At 33.5% G+C, this 22,884-nt stretch overlaps 1 protein-coding gene across 4 annotated transcripts in view; it reads left to right on the forward strand.

The window, feature by feature from the left end:
- Nucleotides 1-21,233, forward strand: part of Pus7l (pseudouridine synthase 7 like) — a 34,552-nt gene extending 13,319 nt beyond the window's left edge. For 3 of the 4 annotated variants that reach the window (XM_021726106.3, XM_005324849.5, XM_040280782.2), the window contains exons 5-9: nucleotides 4,566-4,664; nucleotides 7,645-7,726; nucleotides 10,692-10,969; nucleotides 17,731-17,784; nucleotides 18,606-21,233. In XM_021726106.3, the coding sequence (XP_021581781.1) occupies nucleotides 4,566-4,664; nucleotides 7,645-7,726; nucleotides 10,692-10,969; nucleotides 17,731-17,784; nucleotides 18,606-18,926 (834 nt within the window). In that variant the 3' untranslated portion in view covers nucleotides 18,927-21,233. The remainder of the gene's footprint in view (nucleotides 1-4,565; nucleotides 4,665-7,644; nucleotides 7,727-10,691; nucleotides 10,970-17,730; nucleotides 17,785-18,605) is intronic. The other variant, XM_021726107.3, reaches the window with a different exon arrangement.
- The last annotated feature ends 1,651 nt before the right edge of the window (nucleotides 21,234-22,884 follow it).

A 22,884-nucleotide genomic window follows, 5' to 3' on the forward strand; every position in this document is an offset into this window, starting at 1 on the left:
TTCTTTTTTCTTTTTAGAATCTTCTTTATTATTTTTGTCAGGGGAATTTATTTATTTAGTTTTTGGAAAATTTTTTCAGTAATTCTTTTTAGAAATCTTTGTTAAATAGTTAATTACTTTTCAAAATTGTACATAATATTTTTTCTTTTTAATTTGATTTTAAATTTTCTTCAATATATAAATATAGATCATGCACATTTTATTATGTCTTATAGTAAAAAATTACTGAAGTTTTTAAGTGACTTCTGCCAGTCATTTAAATATGCATGTACAAACACAGTCTTTAATCAACTAGACTAGAGCATCCGCAAATTTTTCTATAAAGGGCCAGTAATAAATATTTTTGGCTTTATACGCATATGGTTCTTATTGCAGCTAATCAACTGGCCTTGTGTAGAAGCAGTCATAGATAATACATAACTGAATGAACATGTCTATAGAAGTTCATTTTTAAAAGAGTGTTGAACCAAGTGTAACCTGTGGGCTTTAGTGGTTTGCCAACTCCTAATTGAGAGTAGTTCTTATACTGGGGAACTTTAAAAAAATTTCAGCAATCAATTTCTACTTTTAAGTCAATTAAATAAGAACATTTGGGGCGTGGCTTTGGCATTGGTATTTTTTTTCTTATGTGGATATTTTATTTTATTACTATTTTTTATATGTCTATTATATTTTATTTATATGTAACAGTGGAATGCATTACAATTCTTTTTTTTTCATGTTATTTTATTTATTTATTTATTTATTTATTTTTTTAATGTTGGTCGTTCAAAACATTACACAGTTCTTAATACATCATATTTCACAGTTTGATTCAAGCGGGTTATGAACTCCCAACTTTACCCCATATACAGATTGCTGTATCACATCAGTTACCCTTCCATTGATTGACATATTGCCTACAATTCTTATTACACACATAGAGCACAATTTTTTCATATCTCTGGATTAAACAAAGTATATTCACACCAATTTGTGTGTTCATACATGTACTTTGGATAATAATAACCATCATATTCCACCATCATTTCTAACCCCATGCCCCCTCCTTTCCCCTCCCACCTCTCTGCCCTATCCAGAGTTCATCTATTCCTCTCATGCTCCCTCTCTCTTCCCCTGGCACTGGTATTTTTAAACAGCTTCTTAAGTAATTCTACTCTGTGGCTAACATAGAAAGACACTGATCCAAGTTCTGACCACAAAGATCTTTTTGCATAATTTTTTATTTCTCTAATAGGAAAACAAACAAAGCATGATTTTTAGTTGCCTTAGAGTTGGGAAAATATATTTCAACTAAAGAATTTTTAAATTTAGCACTATCACATAGGTATAGGAATTCTCTGACTATATATTCTATACTTTTTATCTTTTTCCATGACTGATCTATCTAAAAATTCTGTTTTTCCTAAAAAACTATTTCTAAAATGATATGTCTTCTAAAAAATGGGGGGAATTCACTGAACTCCCATAACATTTATTACTAGTCATCCAGTGGTACTTAGGAAGATACAACTATATATTATAAAATTTCCATTAGAAGTAATCTTAGCTTTAACCAGTTTGCTTGCTTTTTTTTTTTTTTCTTGGTACCAGAGATTAAACCCAGGAACATTTAACCACTGAGCTACATCATAGCCCTTTTTGTTTTTTATGTTGAGACAGGGTCTTACTGAGTTGCTTAGGGCCTCCCTAATTTTCCGAGGCTGGCGTTTGAACTTGTGATCCTGCTCCCTCAGCCTCTTAAGCTGCTGAGATTACAGGCATGTGCCACCATACCTAGCTCTACATTTTTTTAACTGGTAGTTGTCCATATTGATGAGATTTGTTGTTGTATATTTATATATGAACACAATATAATCCTCGAACATAATTTGTTCATAATCACTCCACAGCACTTTCCTCTTTTCCCAATTGTGATCCCCTGGTCCCTTTCCTTTACTAACCTCCCTTTGATTTTAGGAGATCCACTCCCACCTTTCTTTTCCTTTTTCCTCTCTAGCTTCTGCATATGAGAGAAAACAATCCTTAACAATCTTTAACCTTCCGAGTTTCACATATGTTGCTTAACATCCATTTTCCAGCAAATGCCAGAATTTCATTTTTCCTTATGGCTGAATAAAACGTAATGGGTATATAAACCACATTTATATATTGAGTATATAAACCACATTTTCTTGATCCATTCATCTATTGATGGATAGATACCTGGGCTGGTTCCATAGTTTGGCTATTGTGAATTATGCTGCTATAAACATGCATATGCATGTTATCACTGTAGTAAGATGACTTTAATTCTTCAGGATAAATACCACAGAGTGGTATAGCTGGGTCATATGGTAGTTTCATGCCTAGTCTTTTGAGGAGCCTCCATATTGATTTCTATAATAGTTTACTCAGTCCCACCAGTAGGCAAAAGTATTCCTTTTTTCTGCATCCTCTCTAGCATTTACTATTATTTGTATTCTCTGACTACCATTCTGATTTGTGTGAGATGAAATCTCGTAAAATTTTGATTGCATTTCTCTAATTGCTAATGATGTTGAGCATTTTTTCATGTATTTGTTGGCCATTTATATTTTTTCTTTTGAGAATTGTCTGTTTAATTCATTTGTCCATTTATTAATTGGACTATTTGATTTTTAGGTATAAAGTTTTTTGATGTCTTTATATATCCTCTGTCAGAAGAGTGGCTTAGCCAGCTTTTTTTTCTTTTTCTTTTTCTTCTTCTTCTTTTTAATTGAGTTATGTTCCAGGATTTATTTCCCAAAGCATAAGGCTTTGGTTTAAAAAGACAATATTATAAACTTGTCAATTTCTCTTACATATTAAGAAAGGATAATACTGTTAAAACAGTTACAAAGGTGAAGAGAATTGCATTGCACCAAAAGTGATTTTCAATTTATATACCTAAGTGAAATTTAATGTTTTTAAAAATTTTATTTATTTATTTATTTATTATTTATATATGACAGTGGAATGCATTGCAATTCTTATTACACATACAGAGAACAGTTTTTCATATCTCTGATTTTACACACAGTATATTGACACCAATTCGTGTTTTTATACCTGTACTTTGGATGATAATGACCATCACTTTCCACCATCATTTCTAACCCCATGCACTTTCCCTTCCCCTCCTACCCCTCTGCCCTATCTAGAGTTGGTCTATTCCTCCCATGTTCCCTTTCTTTTCCTATGAATCAGCCTTCTCATATCAGAGAAAACATTAGGCATTTGTTTTTTTGGGATTGGCTAACTTCACTTAGCATTATCTTCTCTAACTCCATCCATTTACCTGCAAATGCCATGATTTTATTCTCTTTTATTGCTGAGTAATATTCCATTGTGTATATATATATATATATACACCACAGTTTTTTAATCCATTCATCTACTGAAGGACATCTAGTTTGGTTCCACAGTTTACTTATTGTGAATTGTGCTACTATAAACATTGATGTGGCTGTGTCCCTATAGTATGCTGTTTTTAAGTCCTTTGGGTATAGACCAAGAAGTGGGATAGCTGGATCAAATGGTGGTTCCATTCCCAATGTTCCAATAGTCAGCTTTCTTTTAATTCTCATGAACAAATAAGAGAGTTGAGTAGCCTTGAAAACAAGGAGTCTTTAAAGTTTTCTTTAGATAGTAATAACTGATTGCTATCAACCTTTTATTATATTTAAGTAATTTGGAGGGAAAGTTAAAATTATCCTGGTCATTCTAAGTTATTGTCTGATATTAGTTTATTCAAATTTGAAATAATTAAAAATATTCAACTGAGATTTAATGTAGAGTCCTTAATCTACAACAGTTGATTTTGTACATGACATAAAGATGGAGTTCCTTTTGTATCATACTGATAATAAATTATCTTAGCATGTTTTACTGAATAGTGTTTGAGCTGTTGCTCAACAATAATTATTGGCTGAATACAATTACTTTGGAGCAGTAAATTACTGTTTACTATTTCTTCTGAGTACTATGGCATTTTGGAAACATGACATCAAAATTCACCTCCATCAAGAGGTGATTTCTGTGCTCCACCCTGGAATCTAAGTGCTACGTTGGCTTAAGCTAGAGTACTGCTGGAGTGACATCGTGGCATTTTGTTGGCGCAGCTTTTAAGAAACTAGTCAAACTAAATAATAAATGAATATATAAATGAGTCAAGACTTGTGGGGTTTGAAAAGAAATATTTCTTGTTCCTAACATTTCCTAACAGCAGAAGAGTCTCAAAATAAGAAAGTACCCAAGGGTGAGATCTCCTGTTGTTAGGTAACCAACATCATTTCACTTTTCTTTGAATTTTCCTGACTTTAACAGTGAAAGTTGCATGTCCTAGGAAATCCTCAGTATTGTGAATGGGAAGCTGACATTTTTTTAAGCTTTTTCCACTGGTCTTATGTGCTTTTAATTTTCTAGTTATTTGCTCCCTGAGTACATATTACTGATTACAGGATTAAAAAAAATAAATATGATGAAAAATATTTGATTATGGTAAATTTTTGATGCAATGATTATATTTATTTATTTTGAATTTATTGACTATTTTGTATTTGTAGAATAAAGGTTTTGTGAATTACTATGGACCACAGAGATTTGGGAAGGGAAGGAAAGTTCATACAGACCAAATTGGATTGGCTTTGCTGAAGAATGAAATGGTATGGATTTTGAAAATATAATCTTATCTATTGAGTCACCTATACTTATCACATAAACCAGCCCCTTGTTTTCTTAACCTTAGCCTATGAACACTTATACACACATAGATTATATTTATTGAACATTTATTAAACAAGTACTGTTTTCTTGATATTATGTTATAAAGAAACAAACCACATGTGGTGTACCTTAATAATACTCATTTGAGACTTGGCAAAGAATTAACACTCCTTCAATTCTTAGTGAACGGAATAGAAGATTTAAAGGAAATATACCCTATACATACAGAAATCAGATATCAGATTGCTATGATTTTGATATGAGGGGTCCTCCAAAAGCTCCTGTGTTAATGCAGAAATATTCAGAGGGGAAGTGATTGGATTGTGAAACTGTACCATAATCACTCTATCCTTATTTGAACAGACTGATTAGGTGGTAACTGTAGACAGGTGGGGCGTAGCTAAGAGTATTCCCTGAAATGGTTCAACTTCCCTGTGGCCCCTTCCCCCTTTCTCTCTGCCTCTTGACCACCTTGAGCAGAGCAGCATTCCTCTGCCACTCCCTGCTGCCATGTCATTCTGTTTCACCCTGGATCCAAAGCAGTGAAGTTAGCTGACCTTAGACAGCCTCTGAAATTGTGAGCTAAAACTGACTATCTAAGTTGTTCATGTTAGGTATTTTGGTCATAGCGACAAAAAGCTGACTAGCGTACAAATCATAAAAAAGAAAGTCCAAAGACTAAAAGTGAAACAACAAATTTGAAAACAAAATCTGACTAGTCTCAAATGAAAATAAAAATGTATGTCACAAATAAGAAGCTGCATTTCACCAGTTAAAAGTCTGTCTGTGTGTACGCACACATATATTTGTATATGTAACTTTAATGTATATTTATATTTATAATTACATGTTATATGTTCACATATTTTTACATTGGAATGGAGTGCACAATAAAAATTGTATATTTGAACAAATACAAGATTATTCATATGATGGTGTAATGCTCACTCATTTGTGTTCTAATGTTTTGAGTGGAAGAGAAAAGCAGCAAAACTTCTGAGAAGCATTGCGCATTAAACATCATCTTAAGTATGGCTAACAGCAGTATATTTATACCACATCTGTAAATTTGTATTCAGTTCTGGGCCTCACATTTTAGGAAGGACTTTAACAACTAGAAAATAACTGATACCCTAAAGCGTGGTCCAGAAGCCATATTCATGAAAAATGTTTAACAAATGGTATTGCTTCAGTCTGGAAAACTCTGAAGAGAAAATTAACACAAAATATTTGAAATTTTGTTGTATGAAAGAAGAGATGTTTGGGATTTAAAAGATATAGCATACATTCTACTTAAGTTCCACCATTTGTCAAATGTGTTGCTATAGGGAGACTATTTAACTTTCCTGAGCCTAAGTTTCCTTATCTGTAAAATAGAGATCACATGTATAGCACAAGATTTTTGTGAGAAGTAAGGATATAGCTTTTGTGAAAGCCAGACCCATAGCAGATGATTGTTGAAAAGTTCAGTTGAGGGGCTGGGGCTGTTGCTCAGTGGTAGAGCTTTTGCCTAACATGAGTGAGGCACTGGGTTCGATCCTCAGCACCACATTAAAAAAAAAAGTAAATAAAGTTATCAAAAATATATTTAGGGGCTGGGGATGTGGCTCAAGCGGTATCGCACTTGCCTGGCATGCGCGGGGCGCTGGGTTCGATCCTCAACATCATATAAAAATAAAATAAAGATATTGTGTTCACCTACAAACTAAAAACTAAATATATATATTTAAAAAAGTTCAATTGAACTTTTAATGCTCTGGTTCTCTTTTCCTTTTTCATTTTTTAAAATATTTATTTTCCTATTTACCACTTTATTCTTTAAAATTTTTTTAATCTATTCTTTTTAGCTTTACATGATAGTAGATTCTGTTGGTAAAATTATACATGCACATTTATGTCTTATTCTATTTAGGACCCCATTCTGTGGATGTACACAATGGTGGGTGTCACTTATGTTTTTTTCATATATGTACACAGGAAAATTATGTCAGATTCATTTCACTATCTTTCCTATTCCTATTTCCCCGTCCTTCTCTTCATTCCCCTTTATCTAAGGTACTGAACTTCTTTCTTTTAGATTCCATATGTCAAAAAAAATTCGAGCTTTTGGGGCTGGGGATGTGGCTCAAGCGGTAGCGCGCTTGCCTGGCATGCGTGCGGCCCGGGTTCGATCCTCAGTACCACATACAAACAAAGATGTTGTGTCCGCCGAGAAAACTAAAAAATAAATATTAAAAAATTCTCTCTCTCTCTCTCAAGAAAATTTGAGCTTTAATTTTTTTTTAAATGATTGAATACTATAAAAGAAGCTTGAGTGGGAGATTGGGTTGAATGACCTCTTTTAAGATCCCTTTTTACTCTAAGATATATACTACAAATAAATCTCAGTACTGGAGACAGTGATAAAATATAGGAACTGAGTAGATGTCATTTTTAAATTTAAAATAAAATATTAAAATTGAGAATCTTTTCATTAAGATTTTGGCAGTTATTTTTAAGACCAAGAAATTCAGGGAATTGAGAACACAAATGAAATGAAATCAATGGCATGCCATTTCCCTGTACTTGCTTCCTTCCCCATTTTGTTGTGTGTATTGAATATTTATGCCATTACTTTATACTTGTGTTCACATCTCAATTTAGGAAAAGAATGACAAAAGAAGAATTACGGAAGTGATTGTGGGAGGGGGCACTTTTCCCAGTCTATAGTGTTTTAAATCTACATATAAAATTAGTTCATTTTGGAGGTTTATTTAACATTGACTATTAACTTTTGAAAGCCTCCAGAGAAAATTATAGCATCAAATATCATTCATTAAATGCCTATCCTACTAGGGTGTCCAAGAATTTAAATCTGTTTTTAAAAAAGTAAGTTGAGATTTTCATTTAATATATATTTGTTTGCTTCATTTTTTCAAGGTGAAGGCCATAAAATTATTTCTTACACCAGAAGACTTGGATGATCCTGTAAATAGAGCAAAGAAATATTTTCTTCAAACTGGTATGTTAGTTTCTTTATCCCATACATAGCCATACTGATATATAATATAAGATGGTATTTTTGTTTTTCTAAGCTGAAACCCTCTGCAGAGAGGAGGTCCAAATTTTAAATGGTACTGATGGCAGTGTAATTCATTAGAATCAGTGAAGAATTGAAACATAATCTAATTAAAAGTTCATTTTTGATATTCAATACTTTATGCATTGTTTTTGATCTAGTTGTAAAATATTCCTGACTCTCAGCCTTCATAATTTTAGATTAATGTTATGGTGTATACATAAAACCCTTAATGGGCTGCAGTGAAGAAAAGTGGCAATGAGTGAGGCTGCAGTCAAAAGGCATGGACTTCACTTTTCACTTAAGTACTTTCCACCTGTGTGATCTTGTGCAGGCCATTTAACTCCATTGTTTTTGTTTTCTTGTCTGTAAATTTTAGCTAATAATGTTACCTAAAAGATGTTAAGAGATTTAAATGACACCCTTAAAATAGTGGCTGGCATATACTCCATACTGAACAAATCGTACTTGTATTTAAAAAATAACCAAAGCAACCATACCATTTCAGGTTCATTCAAATACCCAATCAACATACCTGTTTGTACTAAATTTCACTTACATTGAAATAAAAGACATCAGTTTTCAAATCTCTAGTCATTATTTTTAATCATATACATATTAATATAGATAATTATTCACAGAAGAGAAATATTTTTATGTCACACCATGATATATAAATAGTATGAACATTTTGACTTTATGAATAATCTAAGTAATAATAAAAGATATTTCAAGGTGACTTATTTGTTTATACCTTACTATAGATATAGAGACTGTGAAGATAATTTTCTCATATCAGTAATTCGTAAACTTTAATGTGCATGAGAAACACCTTGTGTATTTATTAAAATGTCAATTATAAGGCCCTACCTGAATGAGCATCTTTGCAGTAGTGCTTAGTAATCTATGCTTTAAAAAAGTGTCTCATTAGTGAGGCCTAATAGTATACTGAAAGGATCCAGGTCTCAATCCTTTCTTACTCTAAAAATTCTGTGTATATGTCCAAAATAACTCTTTTTTTTTTTTATTGTTGGTCGTCAAAACATTACATAGTTCTTAATATATCATATTTCACAGTTTGATTCAAGTGGGTTATGAACTCCCAATTTTTCCCCGTATACAGATTGCTGTATCACATCAGTTACCCTTCCATTGATTTACATATTGCCGTTCTAGTCAAAATAACTCTTTAAAATCTCTAGTTCCTACTGACTCAGCAGCTTATTTAATTCTTGGGAATATTTGTTGTTGTTGCTGTTTGTTTGGCAGTCTTCTGAATAACCTGCAAGTTAGTTTAGCTCTATTCTAAAGGAAGGAATTCTGGCAAGCTGTTACTGATACTGATGTTGGAATTTTTTCATTTTTTTTTTTTAAAGCAAGGAAAGTAAAAGGAAGGCCAATATAGCTAGGTTTAACTGATAGTGTTAAAAATCGTCTTAACAAAAGTCAGCCCAGCCAGCCGCGATGGCATACACCTTTAATTCCAGCAGCTCTGAAGGCCGAGGCAGGAGGATTTTGAGTTCAAAAGCCAGCCCCAGCAAAAGCGAGGTGCTGAGCAACTCAATGAGAACCTGTCTCTAAATAAAATACAAAATTGGGCTGAGGATGTGACTCAGTGGTTGAATGCCTCTGAGTTCAATTCCCAGTACAAAAAAAAAAAAAAGTGGGCCCAAATCTCCATCATGTCACCTTAGGAATTGAATTCCTCAACAAGACACCTAAAGTGCAAGAAATAAAATCAAGAATCAATAAATGGGATGGTATCAAACTAAAAAACTTCTTCACTCCAAAGGAAACAATCAAGAACAGAAACAGTCTACAGAGTGGGAAAAAATCTTTGCCACTTGTACCTCGGATACAGCATTAATCTCCAAGATACATAAAAAACTCAAAAAACTTAAATTCAAATAACCCAATCAATAAATGGGCAAAGGAATTGAACAGACACTTCAGAGAAGAAGAAATATGAACAGTCAATAAATATATGAAAAAATGTTTAATATCACTAGCAATTAGAAAAATGCAAATTAAAACAACACTGAGATTTCATCTCACTCCAGTCAGAATGGCAATTATCAAGAATACAAATAATAGTAAATGTTGGTGAGGATGTGAGGAGAAAGGTACTCATACATTGCTGGTGGGACTGCAATTTGGTGCAACCACTCTGGAAAGCAGTATGGAGAGTCCTGAGAACACCTTGAATGGAACCACCATTTGACCCAGTTATCCCACTCTGGGTATATATCCAAAGGAATTAAACTCAACATATTGTAGTGATGAGGCCACGTTAGTGTTCATAGCAGCTCAGTTCTCAATAACTAAGGTATGGAACCAACCTAGGTGTCCTTCAGTAGATGAATGGATAAAGAAAATGTGTTACATATACACAATGGAATATTACTCATCCTTAAAGAAGAATGAAATTATGGCATTTGCTGGTAAATTGATGGAATGGTAGACTATCATCTAAAGTGAAATAAGCCAATTTCCAAAAATGAAAGGCCAAATGTTCTCTCTGATATGTGGATGCTGACTCACAATAGGCAGGGCGCCAGGAGGAAGGAGTGGAGGTTCACCGGATTGGAACAGGGTGGATTGGAGGGAAAGGGAGTTGGTATGGGAATGAGAAAAACAGTTGAATGAATTGGACATAACTTTCCCTTGTTCATATATGAATACACATCTAGTGTAACTCCACATCATGTACAACCACAAGAATGGGAAGTTATACTTCATGTATGGATGATATATTAAAATACATTGTAATGTCATATATAACTAAAACGAACAAATAAAAAAGTCATCTTCATATATATGTTGATTGCTTCTCATTTAGACAGCATAAGAAAAATCTCCATAGTGGCTTTTAAATAAAAGTGGCTATCTGATTTGCTTTTCATTTCAGAGGATGCTAAAGGCACACTTTCATTGATGCCTGAATTCAAAGTTCGAGAGAGAGCGTTGTTGGAGGCATTACATCGCTTTGGCATGACAGAGGAGGGTTGTATCCAGGCATGGTTCTCTTTTCCCCATTCCATGCGCTTATTCTATATTCATGCATATAGCAGCAAAATTTGGAATGAGGCAGCGTCTTACCGACTTGAAACCTATGGATCAAAAGTAGTGGAGGGTGATTTGATCTGTTTGGATGAAGATGTTGATGAGCATTTTCCAAGTACTAAAGTAAGTATCATTCATTGAGGAGATTTAATTATCATATCAGAGACATTAATTTTCAGAACCTCTGATTTTGGAAACACTTTCAAACTAAGCATACTTTTTATTTATTTTTACTTAGTATTGATCATCTGCTTCTATTCTCTGTCAATTGAGGATTAACAAGTTAGAAAATGGAAAAATATTGGGTTTGAGGATGTGGCTCAGTGGTGAAGTGCTTGCCTCGCATGTGTGAGGGACTGGGTTCAATCCCCAGCACCACATAAAAATGAATGAAGATACTCTGTGTTCATCTACAACTAAATAAATATTTAAAAAAAAAGAAAATGGAAAAATAAAAATAGTAAGTGATATGGAGTGAGAATGGTACGTGGTGCCATTTAAAACTTCCTTTAAAGAATTGACTTTAAAAAAAAATCACATGAGCAATGCACAAAACAAGAAAAATTAAAGTCAAAACATAGCAGTTGGGGCTTCATTCCTTTAGCTACACTAATTTGATTCCCTCCTTGTCTCTGCAAAATCAACCTCTGTTGATCGGCATTTGACTTTCTAGATTTTTCTCCATGTTTTTACATAAATATCCACAGAAAGTGGGGTTTTATTCCATTAGTTAACATTGAGAAAATAAAAGGAAAGGCTTAGAAGCACAAAACTTAAAATGTCAAAAGAAAAGTAAGTTTTATAGTCATGATACACAGAATACGTAATATTATGTTTCTTTTCTATAAATGTGATTTTATGTAAATATGATTTCATAACTGCCTTTTTTCCTCTTAACTATGTTTTTTATTTCATAGTAACATTTAAAAAAATTTTTTTAATTTGTTCTAATTTGTTATACATGACAGTAGAATGCATTTTTGACACATTGTATAAAAATGGAGCACAACTTCTCATTCCCCTGGCTGTATATGGTGCAGAGTCACACCAGTAGTGTAATCATACATGTATATAGGGTAATAATGTCCATCTCATTCCACCATCCTTCCCATTTCTACATCCCCTCCCCACACCTCACTCCCTTCTACACAATCTAAAGTTCCTTCATTCTCTTCTACCCCCATCCCAATTATGGATAAGCATGCACTTATCACAGAGAACATTTTATAAGCCTTTGGTTTTGGGGGATTGGCTTATTTCACTTAGCATGATTTTTCTCCAGCTCCATCCATTTACTTGCAAATGCCATATTTCATTCTTCTTTAAGGCTGAGTAATATTCCATTGTGTATATGTACCACATTTTCTTTATCCATTCATCTGTTGGAGAGCATCTAACTTGGTTTCATAACTTAGCTATTGTGAATTGAGCTACTATAAACGTTTATGTGGCTGTGTCACTGTAGTATGCTAATTTTAAGTCCTTTGGGTATAAACTGAGGAGTGGGATAACTGGGTCAAATGGTTCCATTTCAAGTTTTCTGAGGAATCTCCATACTGTTTTCCATAGTGGTTAGATTAACAATGTTTTAATGACATTTACATTAATGAAATTATAACTATTTATATCATAAAAGTTGATCCTTTCATTTTTTTCTCTGTTCAAGTAGTATGTTATCTCTGTGGGTTTTAACTAAATTATGAAACTAGATTCCCTAAATTATGTGTGAAATTTTATTTTATAATATTGTAATAAAAAAGGAATAAATGATTGTTTTCCAGCATTATCTTAAGTCAGTCTCCCAAATAAGTTTTAAAGGATTTGAGCAGTGCTTATTTTTTTTTTTTCTTTTTTTTTTTTTATTGGTTGTTCAAAACATTACAGAGCTCAAGACATATCATCTTTCATACAATCGACTCAATTGGGTTTTGAACTCCCCAAATACATAATACAGACTCACTTCTGTTACATACTCACATTTTTACATAATGGCATATTAGTGACTGTTGTATTCTGCTACCTTTCCTATCCCCTACTATCCCCCCTCCCCTCCCCTCCCCTCCCAACATCCCTCTCTACCTCCTCTGCTGTTGTTCAATTCTCTCCCCTTTTTTTCCCCCCACCCCCTTGCCCCTCATAACCTCTTATTATTTTGTGTATCACTGAAGGTCTCCTACCATTTCCATATGTTTTCCCTTCTCTCTTCCTTTCTCTCCCCCCATTCGTCTTAGTTTACTGTTAGTCTTTTCCTCATGCTCTTCCTTCCTGTTCTATTCTTAGTGGCTCTCTTTATATCAAAGAAGACATTTGACATTTGTTTTTTAGGGCTTGGCTAGCTTCACTTAGCATAATCTGCTCTAATGCCATCCATTTCCCTGCAAATTCTATGATTTTGTCGTTTCTTAGTGCTGCATAATACTCCATTGTGTATAGCTGCCACAATTTTTTTATCCACTCATCTATTGAAGGGCATCTAGGTTGGTTCCACAGTCTAGCTATTGTGAATTGTGCTGCTATAATCATTGATGTGGCCGTATCCGTATAGTGTGCTCTTTTAAGGTCCTCAGGGAATAGTCCGAGAAGGGCAATAGCTGGGTCAAATGGTGGATCCATTCCCAGCTTTCCCAGGAATCTCCATACTGCTTTCCAAATTGGCCTCACCATTTTGCAGTCCCACCAGCAGTGAACAAGTGTGCCCTTTTCCCCACATCCTCGCCAACACTTATTGTTGTTTGACTTCATAATGGCTGCCAATCTTACAGGAGTGAAATGGTATCTTAGGGTGGTTTTGATTTGCATTTCTCTGATTGCTAGAGATGTTGAGCATTTTCTCATGTGCTTGTGGATTGATTGTATGTCCTCCTCTGAGAAGTGTCTGTTCAGGTCCTTGGCCCATTTGTTGATTGGATTATTTGTTATCTTATTGTTTAATTTTTTGAGTTCTTTGTACATTCTGGATATTAGGGCTCTGTCTGAGGTGTGAGGGGTAAAAATTTGTTCCCAGGATGTAGGCTCTCTATTTACCTCTTTTACTGTTTCTCTTGCTGAGAAAAAACTTTTTAGTTTAAGTAGGTCCCATTTGTTTATTCTTGTCATTAACTCTTGGGCTACGGGCGTTCTATTAAGGAATTTGGAGCCCGACCCCACAATATGTAGATCGTAGCCAACTTTTCCTTCTATCAGACGCAGTGTCTCTGTTTTTATATCTAGCTCCTTGATCCATTTTGAGTTAACTTTTGTGGCTGGCGAGAGAAAGGGATTCAATTTCATTTTGTTGCATATGGATTTCCAATTTTCCCAGCACCATTTGTTGAAGATGCTATCCTTCCTCCATTGCATGTTTTTAGCCCCTTTATCAAATATAAGATAGTTGTAACTTTGTGGATTAGTCTCTGTGTCCTCTATTCTGTACCATTGGTCCACCTGCCTGTTTTGGTACCAGTACCATGCTGTTTTTGTTACTATTGCTTTGTAGTACAGTTTGAGCTCTGGTATCGCTATACCTCCAGATTCACACTTCCTGCTTAGAATTGCTTTTGCTATTCTGGGTCTTTTGTTTTTCCATATGAATTTCATGATTGCTTTATCTATTTCTACAAGAAATGTCTTTGGGATTCTGATTGGCATCGCATTAAACCTGTAGAGAACTTTGGGTAATATCGCCATTTTGATGATGTTAGTTCTGCCTATCCATGAACAGGGTACATTTTTCCATCTTCTGAGATCTTCTTCTATCTCTCTCTTTAAGGTTCTGTAGTTTTCATTGTATAAATCTTTCACCTCTTTTGTTAGGTTGATTCCCAAGTATCTTATTTTCTTTGAGGATATTGTGAATGGAGTGGTTTTCCTCATTTCCATTTCAGAGGTTTTGTTGCTGATATACAGGAATGCCTTTGATTTGTGCGTGTTGATTTTATATCCTGCCACTTTGCTGAATTCATTTATTAACTCTAGCAGCTTCTTTGTAGATCCTTTTGGGTCTGTTAAGTAAATTATCATGTCATCTGCAAATAGCGATAATTTAATTTCTTCTTTTCCTATTTTTATGCCTTTAATTTCTTTTGTCTGTCTAATTGAGCAGTGCTTATATATTACATCATATGAGGGATTGAATTTTAAAGAAGAAAAAGACTTTTTTTTTTTGTGGGGAGGGTACTAGGGATTGAACCCAGGAGTGCTTAACCACTGAGCCACATTCCCATCTCTTTCTCTCTCTCTTTTTTTTTTTTTAAATTTAGAGACATTAACTCACTGAGTTACTTAGGACCTTGCTAAGTTGCTGAGGCTGGCTTTGAACTCAGGATCCTCCTGCCTCAGCCTTCTGAGCCACTGGGATTACCTTCGAGACTGTTTTTTATAGATAAGAATTAAGGTCCAGAGTCACACAAGTAACAGAACTAGAAGACCCTGCTTCTTGACTCCTAACCCAGATTGGTCTCTACTACATGAAGATAAAAAAGGGGTCAGCATCAAGAACTAGATTGTGGGGCCTGATTTTTCAAAAATTAAGGAAAGATAGAAGCATTATTTAAGTTAATGACAAATTCTAGATGTGTGTTTTAGTTTCAAGTAAAACTAATTTAAGGAAAAATCACCAGGAACTTATTCATCCTTATGACTGAAAGTTATGATTGATTCAGACGCAGCTATATCCAGGGACTTAAGCAGTGTTCTAAATAATATGTCTTTTCTTCCTGGCATATGTTTTTGATGGCAAGATAGTTATTAGAAACTCTAGGCTTACTTCTCGTAACTCTATTCATTTTCCTGCAGGAAAGAGGCTTTTCTTTTCCAACAATGTGTACAGGAGCCATGGAATTGAATCTTAATGGATAGGAATGGCCTGGCCTGGGTCACATGTCCATACCAAACAAATTAATGTAGACTGGAATATCTGACTAAGTCTGTGTTCCTGGGACCATGCCACCTAATGTGTATCTGAGAATTGGGAGAAGATCCCCTGGAAAATGAGGGTGCTAGTACAGAAAAGTGGAAGTAAAGGTTGTACAATCCAGACAACAGATGTGTACTTCACTGTTTCATTAAATGGATGGTTTATAAATATTTAGGTAAGAAAGTGATCACCAGGGGACAGCACTTATTACTAAGAATGGCTATTTGACTGAAACAGACTCTCAAACTGTGGAAAAAGAAATTTAGCAGTTTTATAGGTTTTATACTTACATCATGTGGGCAAAGATATGCGAGTGATTTTCTGATAAATAATTAAAAATAAGAAAAATAATTAAAAATCAGAAATAAAAAAACTTGAGAAAGCTGATCTACTTAAGTCATTCTTTTTTAATTCAAAATAACATTTGCAAAGATAGTTTTATGATCAGAATTGTATCTATTCTTCTTTTTGGAGCTGGAAAAATTGCAGAATTTCCTTTTGCTAACAGAAAAAAGACTATATATTTTAAATCTTATTGATTATATTTTATTAGCACTGACAGAAGAAAAGGCATGACAGGGGGCTGGGGATGTGGCTCAAGTGGTAGTGCGCTCACCTGGCATGCGTGCGGCCTGGGTTCGATCCTCAGCAAACAAAGATGTTGTGTCCGCCAAAAACTAAAAAATAAATGTAAAAAAAAAAATTCTCTCTCTTTCTCTCTCTCTCTTTAAAAAAAAAAAGAAAAGGCATGACAGGAGGTAAACTATAAAATATGAAGATGAAAAGGAACAAGATTGCTAAAAATGGCATAATTGGGCATGCAATATTATACATCTGTAATTAAAAACTATAGGGGACTAATCTTATTTCCTCTTTTGATGGGTTACTAGATTAACAGCTGTATCTGTTTTGTTATTTAATATGTCTATGGATCTATGGAAGACAGATTATACTTATGTGTATGAATCTATGGAAGACAAAAAGCTAGAAGTTTTGATTCAAGAAAGATCATAGTCCTATGTCATTTATCTACCCCTTGTATTTTGGTCAGATCACATCTCAGCATTAGAACTTTATATCATTTCTGAGTGTTGTTAAAAGGGGCTGTTTACCAATAATTGAACAAAAAAAACTAAAATGAGAAAAGAGGAGGGGAATTTCTGATGAGTAGGAAAAATTGAGGGGAAAGCAAGTAGACTTGGGTTGTAGATAGTATATTATATGATGTCTGCTCTAGAAATGTCAGAATGCTTTTAATCCTTTTAATCTGATATTTTGGAAATATCAGAATGCTTTAAATCCAAGATGATAGCTGCCTTTATACTTGAGCTTTTATATAGAAGAGAAATCAGAATTGTATAGAAGGATCACAAGTTCAAAGCCAGCCTTAGCAACTTAGCAAGGCACTAAGCAATTCAGTGAGACTCTGTATCTAAATAAAATGCAAAAAAGGGCTTGGAATGTGGCTCAGTGGGTAAGTAGACTTGGGATGTAGACACTATATTGTATATATTATATATTAAATGTTGAGAGCAATAATTTTCAAACTGAATTCATCATGTACATCTATTTTTTTTCCTTCTCTCTGTGACACTTATTACTATTCTATGAAACAAATGTTGACAAACACCACACTAGCATAGAGTATTATGATATTTGTTGGGGACAGAGGTTGGTGGCATTAGAGGGGTTTATTTTACAGAAACAGAGTTTTGATTCGCCATAATAAAGAACAACTTATAAATCAGTAAAAGATTGTTGGTTCAGATTAACCCACCATTCTCCTTGTTTTCCAACTTTAGTTATTAATAGTTAAAGCAGGAAGAAATATTCTAGTTTTTATGTAGTCTATGTCTCCAAAGACAAATTATGAAAAGATCTTGTTTGTTTGCATATTCAGTATAGGAATCAAATTATACGCAACAGTTAGAGAAATTTGAGGTAATTTTAACATTTGGGAGTTATTCATATATATAAATATTTTAAATAGGTTCATCTGGTGACGGAAGAAGAGGAATCAGCTAACACATATACAATACACCAGGTAAACTTGCTTAAAAAACACGTTCACTAAAATCTAACTGTAAACCTTGTTCCCTAAAGACAGAATGTTGACCAGTTTCCCCTGCTTTAGAGAAATTTTTAAAAACTTTTAAATTAGGTTATAATTTATGTATAAGTTCACTTTACAGTTCTACATGTTTTATAAGCATATAAAGTCATGTGACTGTCATAAAAATCAATATAAAGAATAGTTTCATCTCTAACCCAAATTTCCCCATGTACTTTTTTTTTGGCATTGGGGATTGAACCCAGGGGTGCTTACCCACTGACACATCTCCAGCCCTTATTTGTATTTTATTTAGAGATTGAGTCTCACTGAGTTGCTGTGCCGGCTTTGAACTCAAGATCCTCCTGCCTCAGCCTTTGGAGCCACTGGGTTTACAGGCATATGCCACTGCAGCCAGCCCTCATGTACTTTTATAGTTAACCTCCACTCCCATCTACAACCCCTGGCAACCACTTATTTATTTTCTGTCATATGGTATTGCTTTTGAAAGAATGTCATATAAATAGAATCACATCTTGGTAAATGGAATCACCTTAGTTATTGTGAGTCCTTTATTTGGGACTCACAAAAGAGTTTGCTTTTTTCTTTACTTGGTGCATTAAAAATATTGTAGTTTAATGTCCAAAGCATGTTGTTGGCTGACTGTAGTGTGCGTATTTATATACATACACACACACATACACCACACATCTTGAACTGTTTTTACAGATGTAGGTCCCAGTCATACAAGTAAAATATGATCATACATACATTTTTCTGAAGGCTGTTTCATGTATTTTTTTTTCCATTCACAGGTGGTTCTTCCCGTACTTGGATACAATATTCAGTACCCGAAGAATCAAGTAGGGCAATGGTACCAGGAAACACTTAGCAGAGATGGACTACAGACATGTAGGTTTAAAGTACCTACTCTGAAACTGAACGTACCAGGATGCTATAGACAGATTTTGAAACATGCCCATAATCTCTCATACCAACTAATGGGAGATCATGATGTCAAAATGGAAGGTTCCCACATCGATGAATCAACTTTATCTCTTTTGATCTCTTTTAATCTTGATGCTTCATGTTATGCCACAGTTTGTCTGAGGGAAGTAATGAAGTATGACATTTAAAACTGATACCCTTAAATAAAAAAAAAAAAAAAACTAACTGATACCCTTGATATAATTGTGTGTGTGCCAGTCGTTGAAGGAAAGGTAGCTAAAATTTCGTGACTGTCTACCATATGCTAGGAGCTTCGTAATTGTTGTCTCCTTTGATTTTTCACAGCATCCTGAGAAGTTGGGGAATTTGATGCTTTAAAGTTCCAGGGGACATATAGCAAGTAAGTGTCAGGGTCTGAATTTAAGGTCTGTGTGAAAGCCTATGTTGTTTCTATTTTATCATGCTTCAGTGAACTTTATTCTGTGTCATAAAGGTGCCAATTGTTTTAAACTGTTAATACCATATATTGCTGTAAGCTAACACTTAAGATAAAAATTGTGAAATAGTATTCATATCCTCTAGCTCCTTGCTTAGAACACAGGTGAAACTAGATTGCATTGAAATCATTTATGTTTGGAGAGAAACAGATGAAGCATTTTGCTAATTAATAATGTCATCATGGGCTGGGGTTGTAGCTCAGTGGTAGAGCACTTGCCTAGCACGTATGAGGCCCTGGGTTCAATCCTCAGCACCGCATATAAATAAATAAAATAAAAAGTATTGTATCCGTCTACAACTAAAAATATTTTTTTTAAAAAATGTCATCCTTTTCTGTTTTTTAAATTATTGTTTATAACTACATATGAGGAAAATATTGTTATCCTTCTTTATAATAGGTATTCCAGGTTATTTATTACCCCTTTATGAAACAAATAATTGATAAAACTTGAAATAAATATTTTCATATCATGTTAATATTCCCACACTAGCTTTTGGGGTTATTATCTAAAATACAGACTTTAGAGTCAGATCTCTACTTAGATCCAGCTCTGATAAATTACCAATGAATTTGATTCTTTTTTGAGAATCAAGACAATGTCATCTTCATAAGTGATAAGTAAGAGGATTATTTTTACTTTTTCTGTTGCTAAAAGAAGAAAGCATTTTGCCCATTTCAAAAACTTAATGTTTGTTGATTTCACTGTCTCACATCATGAATCATTCTTTTTTTAAATTATTTTATATATGACAGTGTAATACATTACGATTCTTATTACACATATAGAGCACAATTTTTCATATCTCTGGTTGTTTACAAAGTATATTCACACCAATTAGTGTCTTCATCTATATACTTTGGATAATAATGTTCATCACATTCCACCATCATTTCTAGCCCCATGCACCTTCCCTTCCCTCCCATCCCTCTGCCCTATCTAGATTTGGTCTCTTCCTCCCATGTTCCCTCTTCCTCCCCCACTATGAATCAACCTCCTTATATCAGAAAACATTTGACATTTGTTTTTTTTTTTTTGGATTGGCTAACTTCACTTAGCATTATTTTCTCTAACTCCATCCATTTACCTTCAAATGCCATGATTTTATTCTCTTTTATTGCTGAGTAATATTCCATTGTGTATATAAAAATGTGGCAACATTTTTTAATCCATTCATCTAGGGTATCTAGGTTGGTTCTACAGTTTCGCTATTGTAAATTGTGCTACTATAAATATAGTATCAATCCTAATGACTTTTTGTCAGTTAATTGTGTTTGGGGGAGAAGGACAGATATGTTTTAATTGAAAAGAGAAGATCTGAGCATCCTTTCATTGCATTATATCATGATGAAGTCTGGAAAATAGTATGGATCATTATATATTAATAACAAGTCACTTTTATCTTCTTAAAGTCAGTCTAACCATTTAGGGAAAGTCAGCATAAGAAAATTCAAAAGAAGGGAAAAAACTATTTGCAGTGCAAAATTTGCTTGTTGCAGTATTGTTCTATATGGTAAAAGAAATCAGAAATAATTTCAGTGACTGCATTAAATAATCAATATAAATAAAATGAGATATACCAAATTGATGGCAAACATGTAGTTATTAAAAATCATGATGAAAGATTTAGTAACATTAGAAACTATTGCTCCCCTAAAAGATACTACAAATGCAATAAGGCACTGAATTTAACTTACAAATGAGAGGCATGTTGGCATGGTGATTAAAAACACAAATATTAGAGAGAAACTCCCCCAGTTTGAACCCTGGCTCTGCTAGTTATAGCGTTGGGTAAGATACTTAAGTTTCTGAGCTTCAGTTTCAACATTTGTAATAGGTATGTTAATATAGACTTTACTCAGTCCATAGGATTTGTGTGAGGATTTCATGAGTACTAACTAATATAAGAAGTGCCTAACAAACATTTAAGTTATTATAAATAAATGTCTTAAGGTGCAAGCTTGAAAGAGAAAAAAATAAAAGAAAATGTTCGTTTAAGATGATGAAGTGTGTGTTTTTTTTTTAAATACTGAAAAGTTACTGTTTTTGGAATTTTATAACTTGCCAATAAATAAATCTCAAAACAAAATAATTGGATATTATAGCACTATTGTTTTTTTTAAATTGCCTTCAGAGTTTGTTTATTGAGAATGAAGTGATGTTCTTCAGGTAGTAAAATTTTTTTATTAGAAAAAAATGTTTTAACTTTATTTCATAAGTTATATTCTGTAAATGGAATTAGAAAATGAGTGTATAAATTACAAAAATCTGGGGTTGGGGTTGTAGCTTAGTGGTAGAGTGCTGCCTAGTATATGTGAATCACTGGGTTTGATTCTCAGCACCACATCTAAATAAATAAAAGTAAAGTTCTATCAACAAGGAAAAAATATTTTAAAAATTTTTCTTATAAATGTTGAGTATGAAAGGAATAAAATTTGCCATCTTATTTACTTTGCCTCTAGATGGCACTGTAATTTTAGCTATCTTATTTATTTATTTATTTAGTAAATATTTCAGCCATACATGAAGGAAGAAAGACTTAGTTTATTTTAAGCCACTATAAAATATATTTAGATATTATTCATGTGGGAAATCATTTTTTATGTACCAAGAATATTTGCCTTGATATTTTTATTTCTGTTTAGGAATTGTATTCAATAGTCCAATTGAATTTGGACTAACTGATGACCAGTCACCCTGGTTTTTATACTTTTTATGGGATATTTCAGATCTTCATAAGCATGACCTTTGGTTTAGTTTCAGTTTTCAAGATTGTATTTGAAACTGAATAATAGTTTCTATAGATTATTACAGGGAAACAATTTTGAGTTCTTTTTATTAAGATAAAAACACCTGGATGTTTTGTCAGTTGGAAAAAACTAAAGGTTACATGTAACTTTTGATCCAGTTGTCATGTATTGAGTATCTGTTATGCAAATATGTCTCATTTTGTCCATATACCCACCCTATGGGGAGGTAGCATCCCCCTTCCCTCTTTTTTGTGGATTAGAAACATATCTGAGTGTTATTGACCTATTTAAGGTCAAAGAAGGTAGTATATAGTTGAGTTTGATTATGCTTCATAGATCAATACTATTTCATCTACCCAATATTTGCCTTCTGAAGACAGAGTTTTTAGATAAGTTAATTTCTGCTAGCTTGATATTGCCTACCATTAGTTAATAGGCATATTGGAGTGTGTCGTCAAACAAGATTTCTTTTGAGATTCATAACTAAAATAGAAATAAAAAGAGATCCTTCAGGAAATTTCCAAATCATTTTGGAATATTTTGCAGAATATTTTGGGATTTGTTTTGTAGTGAAATGCAAAACCATATAGGTCCTAGGAAGTTATTTTAGATAGTACCTAGTCCAAGTTAAATATTGTTGAAAAAGCATAGCAAGGAAGTAGGAATTCTCTTTTAGTCCTCTCATCAATTTTTCTGCTTAAACCTGATTGATACTAATTTACATATACTAGTAATGCTTGCTGATTTAATTTTTTTAGCAGAAACATCTAGGATTTTATGCTCAGGAATATCAGCAGCCAGCAATATCTAACTAGAATTTAATAAGATTGCTTTGTTTTATTGAATGTATTTTTCTACTTAATGTGTATTTATGGCAAATAATTTTGGTGTCTAGTCTA

Source organism: Ictidomys tridecemlineatus, chromosome 6, assembly GCF_052094955.1.
Source record: "Ictidomys tridecemlineatus isolate mIctTri1 chromosome 6, mIctTri1.hap1, whole genome shotgun sequence".
NCBI lineage: Eukaryota > Metazoa > Chordata > Mammalia > Rodentia > Sciuridae > Ictidomys > Ictidomys tridecemlineatus.